Source organism: Numenius arquata, chromosome 7 (genome assembly GCF_964106895.1).
Source record: "Numenius arquata chromosome 7, bNumArq3.hap1.1, whole genome shotgun sequence".
Lineage (NCBI taxonomy): Eukaryota > Metazoa > Chordata > Aves > Charadriiformes > Scolopacidae > Numenius > Numenius arquata.
Genome location: NC_133582.1, coordinates 9,539,754 through 9,558,805, shown reverse-complemented (window position 1 = coordinate 9,558,805; position 19,052 = coordinate 9,539,754). Strand labels below are relative to the sequence as shown.

Sequence of the window (19,052 nt, the reverse complement as noted above, 5' to 3'; positions counted from 1 at the left end):
ATCTTTGAAAATGCCTCATTTCTCCTCCAAGACCTTCATGAGAGTGAGCAGTAGAAGTTGCCAACATGTTAACCAAATATCCCTTTTATAACAAAACCCACTGGTGAAAGGCCTTATCTTTTCTTCCACTTCCTTTAAATACCCAGGTCTTGTTCTGCCATCCAATCAATCAATGTGCCAAAATTGTCGGAAATAAAGTGATTGTTTGAATTCTGTTGGTTTAGTCAAGATTTTAATTAAGCCAATTCTCCAAAAGAAAAATAAACACAATCCACTTGCTATTCTGTGGCAACTGCTCCAAAATTCAGCTTTCAGCATCCTGTCACAAATAGATATATTCCATTTGTGGAATTCTACCTGAGCTCACACTTGTTTAAGAAGCTACAAATTAGGATGGCCTCATTTTCGTCGGGCAGGCAGACATTTTATTAGCTGTAAAAAGAGGAGGGAGGGAGGAATCAACCCTCCATTCTTCTTCTAATCTTGGCCTGAAACAGAAACAGAGCTAGAGATCTATTCCCAAAGGAAAAAGAAAACAAAGCACACAATCCCTGGATTAAAAAAAAAAAAAAAAAAAAAAAAATCAAACCATAAAACAACTGTCAGACTCTTAAAATTTGACTTCAAAGTAATGGCAAGTTGGTGGGCATTTAATACACAGCACACTTGCATGCACTTTCACTACTTTGCCCTCAGCAGCCAAAGGCACCTTTATAAAACAGTTTCTTCTGCAAACCTAGAACACAAAAGATGACAAGATCTCAAAAAGGAATGGCACACAACAACAGGGTAAGGAGGCTCAGATGTGATCAGATCTGACGTAACCGGACAAAATAGCCCGAGTAAAAAACGCTTAGCAGAGTCATTGGGTCTGACTTTCCATGCTCAGCTTTTGCTGCCTCTTAGCTTTCAAAAGCAAAATGCAAGATGTGTGTAAAACACCACTGAATCAGAATAACGTATTACCGTTAAAAGAAGTAGAAATGAGACAAAAAATGTCTAGATACATTGATTTTATCACTCAGGCAGCAGTGCAGCAACAGGTACAGACTCCTTCACAACATACAACTTTCAGAACAGACATCAAGGTCACAGAAACACAAGATAATATTCAAAATCTCCAAAATACAAATTGCTCACTGTCGCAATGGTGAAGTAAAAAATTGCTCCTTGCCTTTGAGTCATTTTATTACTTACTCAGATGTTCCATATCCATGAGAGTAATGAGTTGTCCTCATTTGTACACACCAATCTTACAATCATGTCAAGCATAACAAGCAGTAAATCATCACAAAACCACTTAACCAAGTTGTACAATATTTTACACAAGTAAACTCTTTTGGTAAAAGAATTCCACGGAACTTAGAGGCCTTTTAAAGGCAAGAAACAGAATCAAAACATAAGCAGCCTCAGTAGACAGGTAAATGAATACAAAAAGAACAAATGGTTATGCTGTTAAAAAAAAAAAATACAGTGACGAAAATTATAAGTAACTTACTGCTATGGCCTGGGAAAACAACCTGGAATTCTTATTATTGAGAGTTCATAAGCTTTCTGCTGGGAGTTAAAAAATAGAATAAACTACAATAATAACAAATTGAACACCGAGGTAACCACTGGATTCTAATTTAAATCTGCATAAAAGCTGTTTAACATTTAAAAGATGTTTAAAGGAAATTAATTAAGTCACTGAATGAATAATAGTATGATACATTGGGTAAATACTGTACAGAAGGGAAATTGGTAAAATACCTGGAAACTTGAAAAAAAAGGAGAGGAAATTGTCATCAGGGCCTGTAATAAGAGTATCAGAAGATAGGTAGCTGTATAGCAATAGTAAGTAAAAGTTTTTTCTGGGTAATCAATAGATAGAAATAGGCATGTTTAGACACCAATTTACAGAACTTAGCGGGATGAAATCTTTTTTCTAACTGCAGAGGAAGCCTAAACACTTAGCTTAGCCTAGATGCCTAAAATAGGTGAAAACTTTAATCCTAAGGGTAAAGGGTTGAGCAAACTGAAGAATGGAAGTTGAAGAGATAAGAATGAATTGCGTCCTTTCAGTGTATTCATTTTAGGAGAACAGAATAACTTCTGAAGATGACTATTTCTGGAATGAAACCTACAAACCATGACAGCAATAATAAACTGAGAAGTGTTTGCACCTCTAAGTTTGTTTCCTGTGACAAATTACTATATATAAGATCCAGAGTTTTCTTTCACTTCTCTGAACTCATGTAATGTCATTTCTACTTTAAAAGCCTTAGGTGAGTGGGTCTTTAAAAAAAAAGTTTCAGATTGCCAATTATGACAGGCTGAATCCACACAAAATGCCTTCAACTTGCCTGTCTTGACCTTCTTATGCTCATCCCTTACTTCAGCTACATCAGCCCCTGGCCAACTTTTCTGATATGTTCCAAGTGGGAGAGGAGCAAATGACTATTTAAATTAGTGCCTTCAAGAAATACCCTGGGTCTTTTAGGAGTAAAGTACATGGCTCCAGTGCATAGCAATTACCTCTAAAATATCTCAAAGTTCCCTCAGCAAGATCGTGAAAAGACATTCATCATTATCCATTTTTCTTTGGTTCAACTCTAAATGAAACTTTCAAAAGAAGTCTAAGCTTTCAAAAACCAGAAAGTAAACTAAGCTTACTATAGCAATCTACAATAATTTAAAGAGCTACATTTCCAAATTTCCTCCTTCTGTTTTCTCAAACATTGTTTTGATAACTACCAGCAGCCTTAGTTCCAAGTCCACTACAATATAAAACAAACATTTGAAGCTCCCCACCAATCCATAGCTCTGACCTACACAAATTCTTGTTCAGCCACAGACTTTGCAGTAGATAACAAACAAACAAGTCCTGGGATACTTCAGAATTACTTCCATTAACGGCTGCATTCACATGATGTTCACAGGATTTCAGCAAGACTGAGCTTGTTTTGCACAACTCAATGCAAATATCTCAACTCAGTCCATCTCCCACTCAGCTTACCCTGTCACCTCTCATCCTTGATTCTACCTGGCAGTTGAAAGCTTTTGCAACTGATGTGCAAGAACTGCCTTTACTTTCAGCTGTTACTCCTGCGTGGGCGTCCAGAAACTGGACACATTCTTTGCTGTTAAGTGCATAAGCATTTGCTGCACTTCCTCCCAATCACCACCAGACAGGGAGAGTGGAAAGTTGGCACAGCGTGAACTCGCATTCTTGTAGTTCCTTTCATTGCACCACACTCAAAAAGATGAACACTCAGGCTGTCAAGATGAACTAATAGCGAGTTATGCGCAATGCCCATGAGTTTTCTCATCTCTAAGTCAGCACAGAGCGCTGTGTTAACAACTCACTCTGACTTTTCCTACTAATTATCAACTATATTGTAAACACTGGCTGAATGTTATGGGAAAAAATTCTTATCATTTTTAATAGAAATTAAACCCTAAGTATGCCATCCCACCCAGTCCCTTACTACTGAGGCTGAGCTCTATAGGAAAAAAATTAAAATGCACCAAACAAATTATTTGGTGCTCACGCTAACCATTTCAGTAACTTTTTTCAACCCAATTAAAAAACACATCTGAAGAAAACAAACAACTTTATATAAAGTTGTAGCTGAAAAAAACCCACAACAACAATTTTGAGAGCGAACATCTACTCTGTCTATCTAGCAGACTAATTGGTAAAGAACTGATCATTGAAATGGCCAAGGTTTTCCTTAGCTATTTATCTTTTGTCACTGAATTTTTAAAGTAACTAACACTAGCACTGTTTTACTGTTATAGAAAAGCAGAATTGACATCTCAAATTTCTGCCTCCACAATCCCACAATGATATTGCTTGAGGGTTTTTAAAAATTATTTTAAAATAGATAGGCATCTTCATTAAGTGCAGTGTTTTATTCAAATTCACCTCCCACAGTATATTCACTTACTTCTATATTCACCTGTTTCACGTCTTTTTCTTTACAGGAAATCGATCGTACTTCTCATCTCATGCATTAGAAAAGCTATGAACAAAGTAAACTAACACTTCAGAGATCTTGGATCAATTTCCTACACTGCTCAGGGAACTCAGATACGATGTGATGCCTCAAGATTTTTTTTTTAATTGCATTTGTAATTTTAAGCCTGTGAGAAATCGTACTGGCATCAATGGAACAGCTCAGCCGTGCATTCTTTCTGATTTGGGACCTAAGCCTATCCCTATCTGTATGTAGGTCACTCCAACTTGTATCTTATCTATTTGGACTATAAACTCTTTCAGGCCAAAACATTCTCCTTTGCAGTTTATACTAAAAATAGCAATTCAGTAGTGTAACAGTAATATTAAATAAATAAATCATAATCTGTTTAATCCCCTTTATTGTACTACTCCTGAACTAACCTTTAGTTGTTCTTAACTTCCCTATTCTAATCCTTCATTACATAAGCAATATTATTTCTTTTTGCCGTTTTCACCTACCACAACAACAAAAAAAATCAGAACGTATTAACAGGAGTCAAAATAGTGCTTTGACAGATGACAATGTCCAGATCAAATATCAACTATGGTCTAGATATGTAATGTATACTTATCCAAATAACCAATTTAGTATCTCAATGTCTCCTTACTGCATGTAAAAATGCAGCTTTTTCTTCTCATAACTAGCAAGCTATATCTTGCTTTGTTTTCCTCTCAATTGAAGCCTGTCTATCCTCAATCCATCATCAGCCATGTCCTCTGGAGTCTCTTGCACACTGAAAAACATATCCATCAATATCAACTGCATGAAATATGATTAAGAGGCTCATTACATGATTCTTCTGAAAAAGTTCTATATAAATTCCCAGAGAAAATGTCACATAACATCAATCACTGATAACTGAGCCTGCAGTAATTCATCTACTCAATGAAATCTACCTAAATACTGTTTTTTAAGCGTTTGCCATGCAACTAAAATGAATCCTGTAAAACGAAAAGGTCAGCTATCATTCATAGTTTAAGGGAGTATATAGTTAAAGAAAGGAGAAGAAATAAAAGAAAAACTGAGCAGCAAAATATACAATTTTATGAACAGTATCGAAGTCTCATATATTACTGTTAGCAAAGTAAATTCCACTGAACCTTTGGTGTTTCTATCAGTACCTCAGCGTCAGACAGTGATACGTGATTACACAGCCCCTAGGAACTTACCAAACCAATGATACATGCAATGTACTTATTGTTACTATAAAAAGACATCACTTTCTTAGTATCTTTAGAAATAAGTAATGAAAATTGAAGTAAAGACCTACCCTACTGTTTAGAGGACCTGAAGATGTGATATTTTTTCCTGTTTGTATGGTGCATCTTTTTTGGGGAGTAAACCAGCAAGAACAAAGTAATTTTTGTGGTTGTAATCAGGCTCAGGATCTCCGCTCCCAGTCAAAATAAAAAAAAAAAAATATAAGCATTTGCTGCTGACAAGTTACATTCTTGGCTGAACCTGCATCAATTTGATAGTCAGAGTTTAATAATCAGTTTAATGTGTCTTTCCCAAATTTCTGCTTAGATGCACAAACACAATTTCAGACACAAGGAAAAGGATAGACTGTAGCACACTACTCCTAATGAGCTGCTGCATCATCACTAAAAAGACCTATATTCAGAAGTAGTCTAAGTTGTGCTGCAGAAACAAAATACAATTTTCATGTGCTACCCCGTACCAGAATAAAAAAAAAAAATAAACTTAACAACAAACTACTACAGATACATTAACCTTATTAGTTGCAACATTTCAAAATAAATGAGTGGTCAAGGGTAGTCCCAAACACCAAAAGTTAATGTTTTCATTGTGGCAGAAGCAAGAAAACTGAATTGTAAGGACACTGCCACGCAAAGCACTGCATAAATCCGCAGTAACGTACAGTCTGTCCTAACAACAGTTACACTTAAGCAGGTCTGCCTTTTGCAATATGAAGGGAGCAGCATAACAAAAACCAGATTTTTTTTTCCAGCATCTCCAGTCAAGCACAGAAAAGTATGAGTCACATTTGCAAATTTTGGCTTAAATTGGTTTAATGTTTCCCAGTGAATGCATAAGCCTATTGTTCATGTCCTTTGATGATTTTAGCAAGTCGTATCAAAAGCAAGCCCAAAATAAAACTGCAATAAAAGTCAGTTAGCTCTTGAACTAGCACTTTAGCTACCACAATACGTTTCATTCAGGGAGGCAAAGCTTCTTGTGATTTCTTTTTGCATGAAAAACCATGCTCAAAACTTTGACACCTTTAAGGGGCTTATTTTTAAAAGTATACTTCATACAGTACCATCAAGATAAGTTTCCCGCCCCAGTGCATATGGGCTGTAACTAAATAGTTGTACAGCAAGGCTTAATCTAACAGAACTGGAGTAACATAATCTTAGTTATTACTTTAATTAGCTTCTTAAGATGCCATTTATAATGTGATGTAAATGACATTATACACTGACATCCAAATGTTTCAACCAATAGTAAACTACAATTATCTTCTATTCTGCAACATAACTGCAAAACTTGTTATGCGAGAAGCCTAACGTTGAAATTTGAAATAGTTCATTTTATTAAGGTTTGTACTAGATACCTTTCATACCTGGCCTATTTTATGAGAGTTTGAACTAGATACCCTTCATATCTTTTAAAACAACCCTATTTTCCATTATGATTATAAATCCCGCTTTCCATAATTTTGCTAAAGAAGTACCCTAAATTCCCACCAACATATTTATTAAATTATTTTACACAAAGGCAAAAGAATAAAATCAGCTCACTGACCATTTTTCTTTGGTTTTCCACATCCTTTTACTGATAAAGCCTAAAAAAAGGTAATTAAACACTAACAATTTGCTAAATAAAAGAAGAATGACTTGCTTACCCAAGCTTGTGTTAATATTGCAGTAATTTGTCACAGTAGCTTTCATCATCAGCCGAGCTTTGCCCTCCATCAGCTATCTCCTCTGGAACAAATGTCTCTACAAAATCATCTCTTCATTTTATTTTTAGTAGTCTACATTTTACTGTGCTCATTTATCCTTTGGCTCTTCTTTCTTCTCCAACCAACCCCCTCCAAGCTAACAGACCATGATGACATCGATTTAATTATTCCCATAAGTGCTATAGAATCACAGAATCATCCAGGTTGGAAGAGACCCTTGGGATCATTGAGTCCAACCATCTACCCTACTCTACAAAGTTCTCCCCTATACCATATCCCCCAACACCACATCTAAACGGTTCTTAAACACATCCAGGGATGGTGACTCAACCACCTCCCTGGGCAGCCTATTCCAATGCCCGACCACTCTTTCTGTGAAAAATTCTTTCCTAATGTTCAGTCTAAACCTACCCTCTTGGAGCTTGAAGCCATTCCCTCTTGTTCTGTCATTAATTACCTGTGCCAAGAGACCAGCACCAACCTCTCTACAGTGTCCTTTCAAGTAGTTGTAGAGAGTGATGAGGTCTCCCCTCAGCCTCCTCTTCCTCATACTAAACAGTCCCAGCTCCTTCAACCGCTCTTCATATGATTTGTTTTCCAGGCCCTTCACCAGCTTCGTTGCCCTCCTCTGCACTCGCTCCAGCACCTCGATATCTCTCTTGTATTGAGGTGCCCAAAACTGGACACAATACTCCAGGTGTGGCCTCACCAGTGCTGAGTACAGGGGCACAATCACCTCCCTACTCCTGCTGGTCACGCTACTTCTAATACAAGGCTTGACACCTACTCCTTCTTGGTTGAAATCTAACTCTGGCAAGGTAGACTCTTAAGTGCCAGGTATGAGAGCTTCTGAAAATTCAAATGGGCATTTCATAAGGTGTCCTAAAATTCAGTGCTCAGCAACAGTAAAAAAAAGTAATCAAAGCTTAGAAATTGTGAGGCAAAAGAAAAAAAACAGAAATCAACCCTATGCCCATGCAGAAATCTGTGCTTTGTCTATTGCTGCATGCAATTCCCTTACCCTCATCTCACAAAAGATGTACTACAGCTGTAACAGCTTCAGAGAAGGGCAAAAAGCATCATCAAGCATATGGAACAGCTTCCATTTGAATAGCATCTGAATAAGTCAGAAATTTCCAACCCGGAAAAAGAGATGATTGAGTGCCGTGAGAAAAATATCTAGGGAACTGATGGTTCATTGTCTTTTCCAATAAAAGAAGTAGAAGGAATCAAGTGAAACTGGCGGAAATCAGATTCAGAACAAGCAAAAAGTAGTTCTTCACATAACAGATAGTTGGCCACCTTGTTAGAGAACACAGTGGATAAGAAATCTCACACAGGCTCAATGAGAAAGAAGATAAAAGCTTGGATGAGAGACCTATTTAGGATTGCTGAATAGCCAGGAATCACACCCTGCTTAGGAAAAGCCTCTGAACTGAAAACACCTGGGGAATTCTCAGGGACACACCACATACCTGGACAAAAAGAGTAAAACCAGGCTAAGTGTATCACAAACAGCTACTGCTAAAGCAACCAGGCAATGATCCACCACAGCGTGGCCCTTCCTACATTCTCACCCAATGCTGTTATGGGCATCTACCTCTTTTGAGGCATTACCTATTAAGTAGTAGATAGAAAGGCAGTTTAATTAATTCGTCACTTGCACATTAGGTCATCCAGGAAGAATGGATTGGGAATTAGAGAGGTTTTAGATGTCTAAGTTTGAAAACAGGTTGACTTAGGGCAGATTAACTCCTGCTGAAGATAAGCAACCACCAGCATTTTATAAAGATGTTCAAGCTGGTCAAACATAAAGGTTCCACTGCTTAAATCCAACCTTTTAGCAGAAGGTCTACCGTGACATGAATGCAAGTAGCCAATATCACATTTCAGTCTAATAAAATGAAGTTGTTAACAGGGAGTAAAAAAATGGCACTGTAGACAATGAAGCAAATGAAGAATTTGTTTAACGAAAAATATTTCCTCTAAAACTTCCCACAAGCATGAGATGCAACACAAAAGGCAAAAGTATGTGCATTGTGATGGGCTTCTTATACAAATGAAGGGGAATGCAAGAAACCCTGAGGGAGCATCCAAAAGAAAAACAGTTATTTTGATAGCATTAAAACATGCTAACACCAGCTGTATGTACAAGTGCACCACATAGATCATAGATCACTGCTCTTCTTGCCTCTTTCTTTGGATGCTTCCCTTGTTATTAAAATGGTATGTGGGTCCTACTCACTGAAGCTAAAAGTGACACGCTGCCCAAATAGTTCGTTCAGGTGGTTGGAGAAGAAGATATTTTCAGCTTCACTACACCCACAGAATAATAGCTTTAATTTCTCCTGAGGTTGTGTAGGAAGATTCTGATGAAGACTGCAAAATATAGAATAGTGTCTACTGTATCCAACGACATTCTAAAATACAGGACTTCAGACTATACAGAAGAAAACAGGTATGAAACACTTCTTTACCACAGGCCTGCCCTAAGAAGTTGGCTTTCCATGGTCAGACACTTAGCAACACAGAAATTGTGGCTGAGCCCAGCCCAGCTTCAGAACACTTGCTACAGCAGCACTGGGGTAGCCTGGAGCAAGAAAAGAAGACGGCAAAGAAAATTGGCAATTACAGCAACACAGCTGCAATGACTCCTTTCTGTCCTGCTTTTAAACTGAGAAAATGCATCAATTGAATAGTAATCAAACACCACATGTTGTTATAACACTAATTTAATTAGAGGCAATGAGCCACAGTCTCCTATGACCTATCTCACTAACTGCAGAGTTGATTCTGCCATACTTACTCATGCTGCTCTCACTTACAATATAGAGACTTCAAAAAAAGAAAAAGAAAAAAAAAATAATCAAGAAGATAACTTGGAGAATAAGATGATATTGTCTACCATAGAGCAGTGGCAGAATTGCAATTAATTAATTTACATACTATGTTAATTGCAACAGAAACATATTTACTCTGACAGCATAACAACTGCTGGTAATTTGAAAACAGAATTCAGAAAAGAGAAGATTCTTGTAAATGTTTTTGATAGCACCCACGTTGCTGAGCTGTGGGAAATCTGTCTGCAGCAAAGGCAAATTGCTTCAGAGCATCACGCAACAAAAAAAAAAATTAATTGCGAAGATAAGGATGAACAAAGTAAAATAACCCTTTACGCTCCCTTACTTTCGTCCACTTTGAAAGAACATTCAAATATTTATTTAGAAAGCTTTAAAACATTTGCAAACCATCTTTGTATATATTTCAGAAGTAAAAAAGTTTGTTCAGATAAATATTAGAAATGTTTTTATACAACAAGCCACCTCACAACCGCCCATGCTATGTTACTTCCAACAGTTTGATTAAACTTAGTAAAAGTATTGACAATGCCTATATCAAACAATATTTTAAGAAGTGAAGGAATGTGCTGTTTTCTTGACATTCAACTGTAAGGGAATTAATAAATAATCAGTAAAAAACTTGTAACTCGTATTTAAAACTTTATATCACACCAGTAGGACAATTTTTAGAAAAAAAAACCTACTTTTTTTTTTTTGCAAGCCTCCTCCTATTTGAGGCAAGTTGCTTTTTTTTCCAATGAGAAGCAAGCAGCACTGAGTTCTCATTTCTCAACAGGCGGTGTATAAACAACACGTTCACAGCACCAGACGCTACTATGAATCTTCATATGGCTGGAGAGCAGCCCTGAGGAGAAGGGCTTGAGGGTGTTGGTGGATGAGAAGCGCAACATGAGCCGGGAGTGCACACTGGCAGCCCAGAAAGCCAACCGCATCCTGGGCTGCATCAAGAGAAGTGTGGCCAGCAGGTCGCGGGAGGTGATTCTACCCCTCTACTCTGCGCTTGTGAGACCCCACCTGGAATACAGTGTCCAGCTTTGGAGTCCTCAACACAGGAAGGACATGGACCTGTTGGAACGGGTCCAGCAGAGGGCCACGAAGATGATCAGAGGGATGGAGCACCTCCCCTATGAAGACAGGCTGAGAGAGCTGGGGTTGTTCAGCCTGGAGAAGAGAAGGCTCCGGGGAGACCTCAGAGCAGCCTTCCAATATCTGAAGGGAGCCTACAGGAGAGATGGAGAGGGACTCTTTGTCAGGAGATGTAGTGACGGGACAAGGGGTAATGGTTTTAAATTGGAAGAGGGGAGATTTAGATTAGATATTAGGAGGAAATTCTTTACTGTGAGGGTGGTGAGACACTGGAACAGGTTGCCCAGGGAAGCTGCGGATGCCTCATCCCTGGAAGTGTTTAAGGCCAGACTGGATGGGGCTTTGAGCAACCTGGTCTAGTGGAGGTGTCTCTGCCCATGGCAGGGGGGTTGGAACTCGATGATCTTTAAGGTCCCTTCCAACTCTAACCATTCTATGATTCTATGATTCTATGAAATATCTTCTGCCTTGTTGGCGTCACCCAGAACCATGTGTACTGGGCCACGTTTGGCTGATTTCACACGCAGAAGAATGAAAATATAGTGCTAAACAGTTAGGCAGCATGTTAAAATATCCTTTAGATTTCTTACAGCATCACTGTCTGGTAGTGACCATGATGAGGTCAATGACTGCAAGCCTGGAACCAGTACTAAGACCGTACTGCTTCCCAAGATTGCAGTTAGTATTCTTACATAGGAAGAATGAATAAAAAAAAAAAAAAACCAAACCCCAAGAGAGATTAAAAACAACAGCCAAGGAGGGGAGAAAACATTTTTATGACAGAATTAAACATATTTAAGAGCAATCTTTATCAAGGTTCTTAGACAAGAAAACTGATAGTGGGACATTAAATGAGAATACTGTATCTTGTTCTGAAGTTTTGTAGGATGATTGGGAACCGCTTCTGAGTTAGGACATTGATAATAGAGAACGGCACAGGACAACATGAATTAGCACGGCAAAGACAAGAAATTAATCAGTCAAAAGACTTGAGGCTTCTCAGACTACGGGGAAGAATGTTAAGAGTAAGAAGATGGCAAGGATGTATAAGTAAATGAAAGATGTCACATAGCTGTGATATTCCTATTTGTGCATAAATCATGACAGCAGCAGAAAGACTGCTTGGTATTTCATGGAAAATGGTAATGTATATGAAAATTGAAGCATCAGATTGGATATTAGGAAAAATTTTTACACTGAAAGGGTTATTAAGCACTGGAATGGGCTGCCCAGGGAAGTGGTTGAAGCACCATCCCTGGAGGTATTTAAGAGACAAGAGGTTGACATAGTGCTTAGAGACATGGTTTAGTGATGGTTTTTATCAGAGTTAGGTTGATGGTTGGACTAGATGATCTTAAAGGTCCCTTCCAACCTAAACAATTCTGTATCAGTTAGAACAAAAATAAGAAGGAAAGGGTGCAAGGACTCATAATAGGGTTCATGGTTTGTCACCTCTGGGATGTTTATCTGACACCTCTACAATTGTATATCTGCATCCTGTAGCTGATCTGTTCTTGTATCATGGATGTGCCATATTCCCAAAAGAAAGGAGTAGTTCCACCTGGGGTCCTTCTCTAGCCTCAAGCCATGTATGGATAGGTATGACAACTTCTGAACGACTAACAGACCAGCTTTCTAGCTTGAGCACTAGAGGAGGATTTGTTCACAAATAAGCTTTCCAACTGAAAAAAATTATATTCAAATGATCCCAGGAATTTAAGATGAGGAAGTATTTCTCAACCTAAACAGGAAGCTAAAAGTGAGATTAAGAGTTTTTTGGCACATAAGTCTCGGTAATGACTAGATGTTGCTAGAAGAATAGAGTTGATTTGGTCCAACAGAAAGAGCTAACATTTTTAAATACTATCTGGAAAGACAATTTCTAAGTAGCACCATTTCCAAGGTACAATAGCAAGGAAAATACTGTTCGTTTGGTACACACACATCAATGGTAAAATACTGAAGAACAAAATCCCATTACACCGCAAAAACAGCAGGTAATTCTGATTTCTCTGAAATAGGTCCTTAGATCTACCCCTAAGACGTGTTAGGGAGAACCTTTTCCTCTTTATGATTCTTTTAACAAGGCCTTGAAAGCTCTTTGCATCATACAGCTTTCATACTCCTGGGATTTGTTTATGAAAAATAATTCTGTAACTTTACCAAGAAACAATGCAATATATTGCAAAATATGATCAATCAGCAATGTTATGTACACACAAAGAAATTATCTGTTGACAGGGAGGAAAGATGGCACAGAAAAACCCAGAAAATAAACTGCTTAAGACTCAACTGTGACAGTTATAAATACAAAGTCTGTATGCAAAATTAATATCTACTAGTTTATTTCAGAGAAGAAAGATTCTTCTAATAATTGAACATGCTCATTGTGGAAAAAATTAGAATATTATTGACATTTTAAAATCTATTCTAGTTAATTGATATAATTTTGTTTATCCAGATTACATGGAAAATTTGCGCTTTTTTTGGAGGAAGATCAAAGCCCTGTGACTGTGAACCCACTCAAATGAAAAGTAAGGAGGAAGGAGATGTTCAGACTGGAAAACCAATGTTATTTTGTACAAGAAAATCTTGAGGTTATATAATCACCTGCCAACACTGTAAATGCCGACTAATCAAGTCATGCGGTAACATTTCATTTTGCTCCCAGGGGGGGGGGGGGGGGGGGGGAAGAAATGAAAAAGAATCTTTTAATTGGAAATCACTTAGCTTGCTAGAGCTATCGCAATGCACACATACTCACTAACTCAACCACACTTGTCTCACTGCAACAGACTGAGACAAATAGCACATTACAGCATGTCATACAGAAAAGTTTCCTAAAATGCTGTTTGTCATTTTAAAAAGAACTCCCAAACATACATATGTTTACTACCCTTTCAGTGAGCCTTTTAGGGAATGGAGCTGACTACTGTATTCCTTAGCTCATTTTGAAAGAAGAGGTCCTTCAGGACATACTGAACAGAAAACAAATTGAAACCCCTAATTTTCAAGTGTCCAATCTTGCAATTTAAGTCTGTATTTTTAACGTAGTCTTTCTATGCAGTTTCCTAAGGTGTTTTCTTTAAGAAAAAAAAAAAAAAAACACAACATTTTGGTGTACAAATGTAACAAGCTCCCGAATCAGGTGCTATGCTTAGGATTTAAATTCCAACATTTCAGCATAGCTGAACTACAAGACTAACCATACCAACTGGAAGAAGGGATGGCAGGCTGTTACCGTAGGAGGCTGGCCCTTTATGTTTTGCTAAAGCTCAGATCTCTGGCTTGCCTTAGAAAAGCAAATGAAGATTTTAGTCCAGACTACAATCTCAAAGCAAAATGGGTAAGGCAACCTCCGTTTGCCCTTCTCCACTCTTCCACATACAATAGCTCCGATTCCCTCAGTCTGTAACATGACATACATTTCGTTTTCCTTCTGAAGTGTTAACAAACTTTTCTTTGCAGTAAAAGAAAGAAATAAGCAGCAATTTGAAAAAAAAAATATGCTGCTCAGCTGACCTGTTATTCTCATCAAGAAAACACAATTTCAGAAGTAGCTCCATCTAAATCAAAGTAAACACAGTAGAAAACTGTAAAAGGGCTCTGTAGAAAGCAAATACCCAGTCTCTTGTGTAAGCTGTTTTACAAGAGTAATGAAAAAAAGAAAACAAAACAAAAAAAATCATGCTGATTCATTCTCATAAAGCCCTGCATAGAATTGAACATATTTCTGGAGTAATCTGTGAGATCGTAAGAACTGGATGACAACCTCTCCAGATAGAGCTGAAGGTAGGCTGGGATATTAATCAAATCTATGAGCCATAGAAACCAGAAGCTATGGTAGGCGAGTTCTTTGTGTCACACTGATGTACAGTGTTGTCATCTCTGTTTTATTCAAGGCAACTCCAACATCTGATGTTCCCAGAATCCAGTCTACTGCAGTCCTGTGCCTACATCTCACAAGAATTAGCGAGAGGTAAGTTTCCTATGGCAATAGGAAATATGACTTCAGGGTTAGAAAGTCTGCAAGGTTCATCCGAGAATTCCTCCAAGAAAATCCAGGAAAAACTAAGGGTAGAAATCATCTTATGTAATATTAACAGCTAAGTTTGAAGTATATGAGTCTAGTCTTTACAACCAGTGCAAAGAGATCTGGCACTTCCAGATGGTCATTCATTTCAGTCTAAATAAATCTTCTATTCTCCTTTATCATCCTCTGGAAATGCCTGTTTCTCTTCACTGACTCTGAATGAAGCTTGGCGTCATTCTCTTGGCGTCATTCTCCTAAACCTTAGAAAATGAATACTCGGGTAGCTCTAATTGGGCAAAATCCCTCTAGATATAAAAAGATTAATAATCTCAGTTTAAATAGAAAAAAATTATTACTTTTTAATCAACTCTTGCTTTTTCTTAATTATTAGAAGTAGAAACATAGCGTATAGTAACTTTTTTGCCAACTTCCTACAGAACATAAATCTCATTTCACATTTTCTAAAAAAGCTTTTTGTCCGTTAATAATAGAAACTGTTTGGTTGACTTCAGATAGCACCAGTTCCATATTTATAGCCGATACCTAAAGTCTGAAGACTATGTCCTACCAAATTATTATAACAATTTTAAAATAGATCAGATTACTAAATGCTGCATAGATCATTTTCCCAATATTTTTTTTAACAGAAGAGATTTACGTAGCAATTAGCAATTTGACCTACTGTAAAACTGTTTTTTTTTTTCTTTTCTGTTGGGCATTAAGATTTTAATTTGCAATAACTGTCCAGCAAATACCAAGCAACTCAACTGGAAATAACAGGGTGAGCCACAGTGCCCCAAACCTCAAGGTCAATGAATAAGTGAGCGAGGTAGAAGCTGTCCTTACCACACTGCTTGAGCACTGGGTTCAGCTGCCCACTCTGTGATGTTCCTATGCACAGGGTACAATGAGCTCTGGAAGGAATCTATGTTACAGGTGCAGCAGAAAGATATGGTACTCTTATTAAAATATTTCAGTCAAACCAGAACAGCAGCCCTGCAATATATCTATCATCAACAAGTATATATAGCACTTGCTAGAGCTAGAGAGCTCCTCAATCCCTCTCTGTGCACTGGGGGAAAAGGAAAAAAGTGGTAAGCAACCTGTGCTCCAGCAGGCCAGGGCACCACGATAAAGCAACATTAGCAGCTATGGCAGTACAAAGTCCGCAGAGGCGGAACACGTAAGCATGTAGACAAGCTCAAAAAACAAACAATTAATCGGCTCAACATCATCACAGTGAATGTAACATCAAAGTTAACAATATTTCTTAAACACAAAGAACAAACAAACAAAGTCTCAATTCTAACCAAAAGAGAGAGACGGAGTTGACAGGAAAATAAAAATTCTGCTCAGGTAAAAGAGTTGTCATTCGTTGTATTACTATTGTAACAAAACAAAAAGGTCACCATAAAGAAGTTCACAGCAGCAGTAAAATATTAAATAAACTTACTTTGTTAGAGAAAACAGACCTTTAAATTAATTTCAGCTTTAGTCTCTGAGTAACAACAGAATGACTCACACTTTAAAACACCAATCAACTAAAGAGCTACAGACAGTCCAACATTTTGAACAGGTACATTATAATAAAGGTCAGTGGAATTGCTTCATATGAAAAATGCTCTTCCTATTAGAAAACTGAATTTTTCAGTTACTCCAATTGTAGCAACTGAGTTCAGTTTTCCATGCTGAGTGTCTGAATTACTTTTCCCAAGGAAAATTTTAATTTTTACATTTCAGAAACACTTGTTTCTGAAAATAAGTTTTTTTATGCTTTAAAAACTACTGTGGCCTCCTCTTTGAGAGTAAACATTTTTACATCCCTATAAAAATCCACTCTGAAGCTGACTTACATTGCATTTATTAATATTTAAATTCTCTCTCCCGATCCTTCCATGTTCTAATCACAACTGTCTCAAATGTCAGGGTTCTAAAAAAAAGATTTAAAAAAAATCTTCTAGTTTCTGACTTTACTGGGGCATAACATTCAGAGAAAGATGTGTACTGCCTATGTCTGTTGCAGGAGTGGGGGGGAGAAGATTAATCATAAATAATGATAAAAAAATTAATTAGGTTCTTAAAATTTCTTCCCAATGACATGTACGTGGACATTTAATGTTGCATACTCTAGTGAACGTGCAATAATCTTGAATTTTCCATAGGCTCAAATTTAAAGCTTGTTCAGTATGATATATATAACCATCCCCCACTCACCCCCAGCATAATTTTTAATATTATTATAAGAAAAATAAAAAACAAAATCTTTGGACTTACTCGGAAGTAGTCACTGCACGCTGCCAGGACTGCTTTATGTGCATGGAATTTCTGCTCTTCAGCAATAAGGGTGATATCGCAGAGTATGCCGTCGCTTCTTTGTTGGTTCAGGGCTGCCAGGACGGCATCGTTATGGGAGCTGGACTGACAAAGTCTTTGACCTGTCAGCATTTCCTGAACGCTGAGATGGGAAAGGGGAAAGATTTTGTCCAAAAAAACCAAAACAAACCAGTAGGAAACAAGCAGTTTGTCAGAAATATAGAAGAGCTTTTTCTAAGACAAGATTGATAACTCTTGGAAAAAAGAAAAAGTCATGAACTATGTCAGGTAAAAACCTTTATATGGTACAGACATCACAAGAAAAGCTCAGTATAACAACATATTATGAAGCCTGATTACATACTCAAATTTTAAAACCTCAACTGTTCTGATTTTCATTTGCGACACTGAAAGTAGGGTGTAGAGAGGCGGGGGCCAGTCTCTTCTCCCAAATCACAGGTGACAGGACAAGAAGAAATGGCCTCAAGTTGTGCCAGGGGAGGTTCAGAGTGGATATTAGGAAAAATTTTTACATGGAAAGGGTTATTAAGCACTGGAATGGGCTGCCCAGGGAAGTGGTTGAGGCACCATCCCTGGAGGTATTTAGAAGACGGTAGACATAGTGCTTAGAGACGTGGTTTAGTGATGGCTTTTATCAAAGTTAGGTTGATGGTTGGACTAGATGATCTTAAAGGTCCCTTCCAACCTAGACAATTCTATGATTCTATGATTAATTCAGAATCATTTTAGAATCAAGTGGGACAGATAAAGGGCCTGGTCAATGGAGTGACAGAAAACGAAGTGGCTCAAATGGAAGCATTAGCAGAAAGGAACACGTATGTATGTAACTAGTCTTATTAAAAAGACCAAATACTTGTGGTCTTAGGTGGCCTGTTTAAGTCTGATACTGCATTACTTAATGTTCTCAGACCATTTCAGGTCATTCACATTTATGAAGTGTTCTGGGTTTTGTTTATTTAGTACTGGGGGGTGGAGGGAGGATGCTTCCTTGTTTTTAAAATGCTGGAGGTCTTTTACCACCTCTGAATATTTCCTTGTATGAATACAAGATTTCCATGTCAGCCAGCCTAGGACTGTCTGACTGCTGCCTCCTTTTCTACAGCAGAAGGAAGAGACAATATAGCTGTAGGTGCAAACAAAAACAAACAAAATATCTGCAAATCCTCTTTGGCATGAAACAATGCAGTTTATTTGAAATCTGTGAGACTATCCCAATTTATATTGCCTGAGAATCAGGGTCTTTATAGAAGGTGAGTTTGCAGAGAGACATTCTGGAGTAAATCAAAATATACATTTTAAAAAAAAAAGGCATCTGTAGTTTTAAATTGAGCTCTGTCATAATCCTTTCTTCAATTCAATGACCAAAGTGAAAAATAAATTGCTTGTAACCCTTGTGTTAACAATCTATGAAGAATGGACACACATGCAAGGCAATTTAACTGAAATTTATGAATGAAAAAGCACTGATTCATTAAAAATAACATGGCCACTTTGTAGTGATATCATCAGCTGATATTCTCAATGGCTGTAAAATGCAAGAAATTCCTGATTCTCTCCTGCTGCAGAAGCATGGCAGGGAAAGGGGAACAGAACTGGAATGATACAATGCCCCAGTCATATCAGGTAGATCTCTAAGGTCTCAGATCACCCCATGAGTGTTGACTACTCTTCAAAACAGAACAACTACCAGCATACCAGATTAGTGCAAGGTTCTGCGGAAAAAGCAAATAGATTAATAAATTCTGCTGAGTGTTATGACTCGGAGTGCTCCCAGAAGATAATTAAACTATAAATATCAAATTCTC

The 19,052-nt window shown here is 37.6% G+C and overlaps 1 protein-coding gene across 1 annotated transcript in view; it reads right to left on the bottom strand.

Moving 5' to 3' along the window:
* Positions 1 to 19,052, bottom strand: part of KLHL32 (kelch like family member 32) — a 122,831-nt gene that overhangs the window by 75,194 nt on the left and 28,585 nt on the right. The window contains exon 4 of the mRNA XM_074150388.1: positions 17,188 to 17,368. Within this exon, the coding sequence (XP_074006489.1) occupies positions 17,188 to 17,368 (181 nt within the window). The remainder of the gene's footprint in view (positions 1 to 17,187; positions 17,369 to 19,052) is intronic.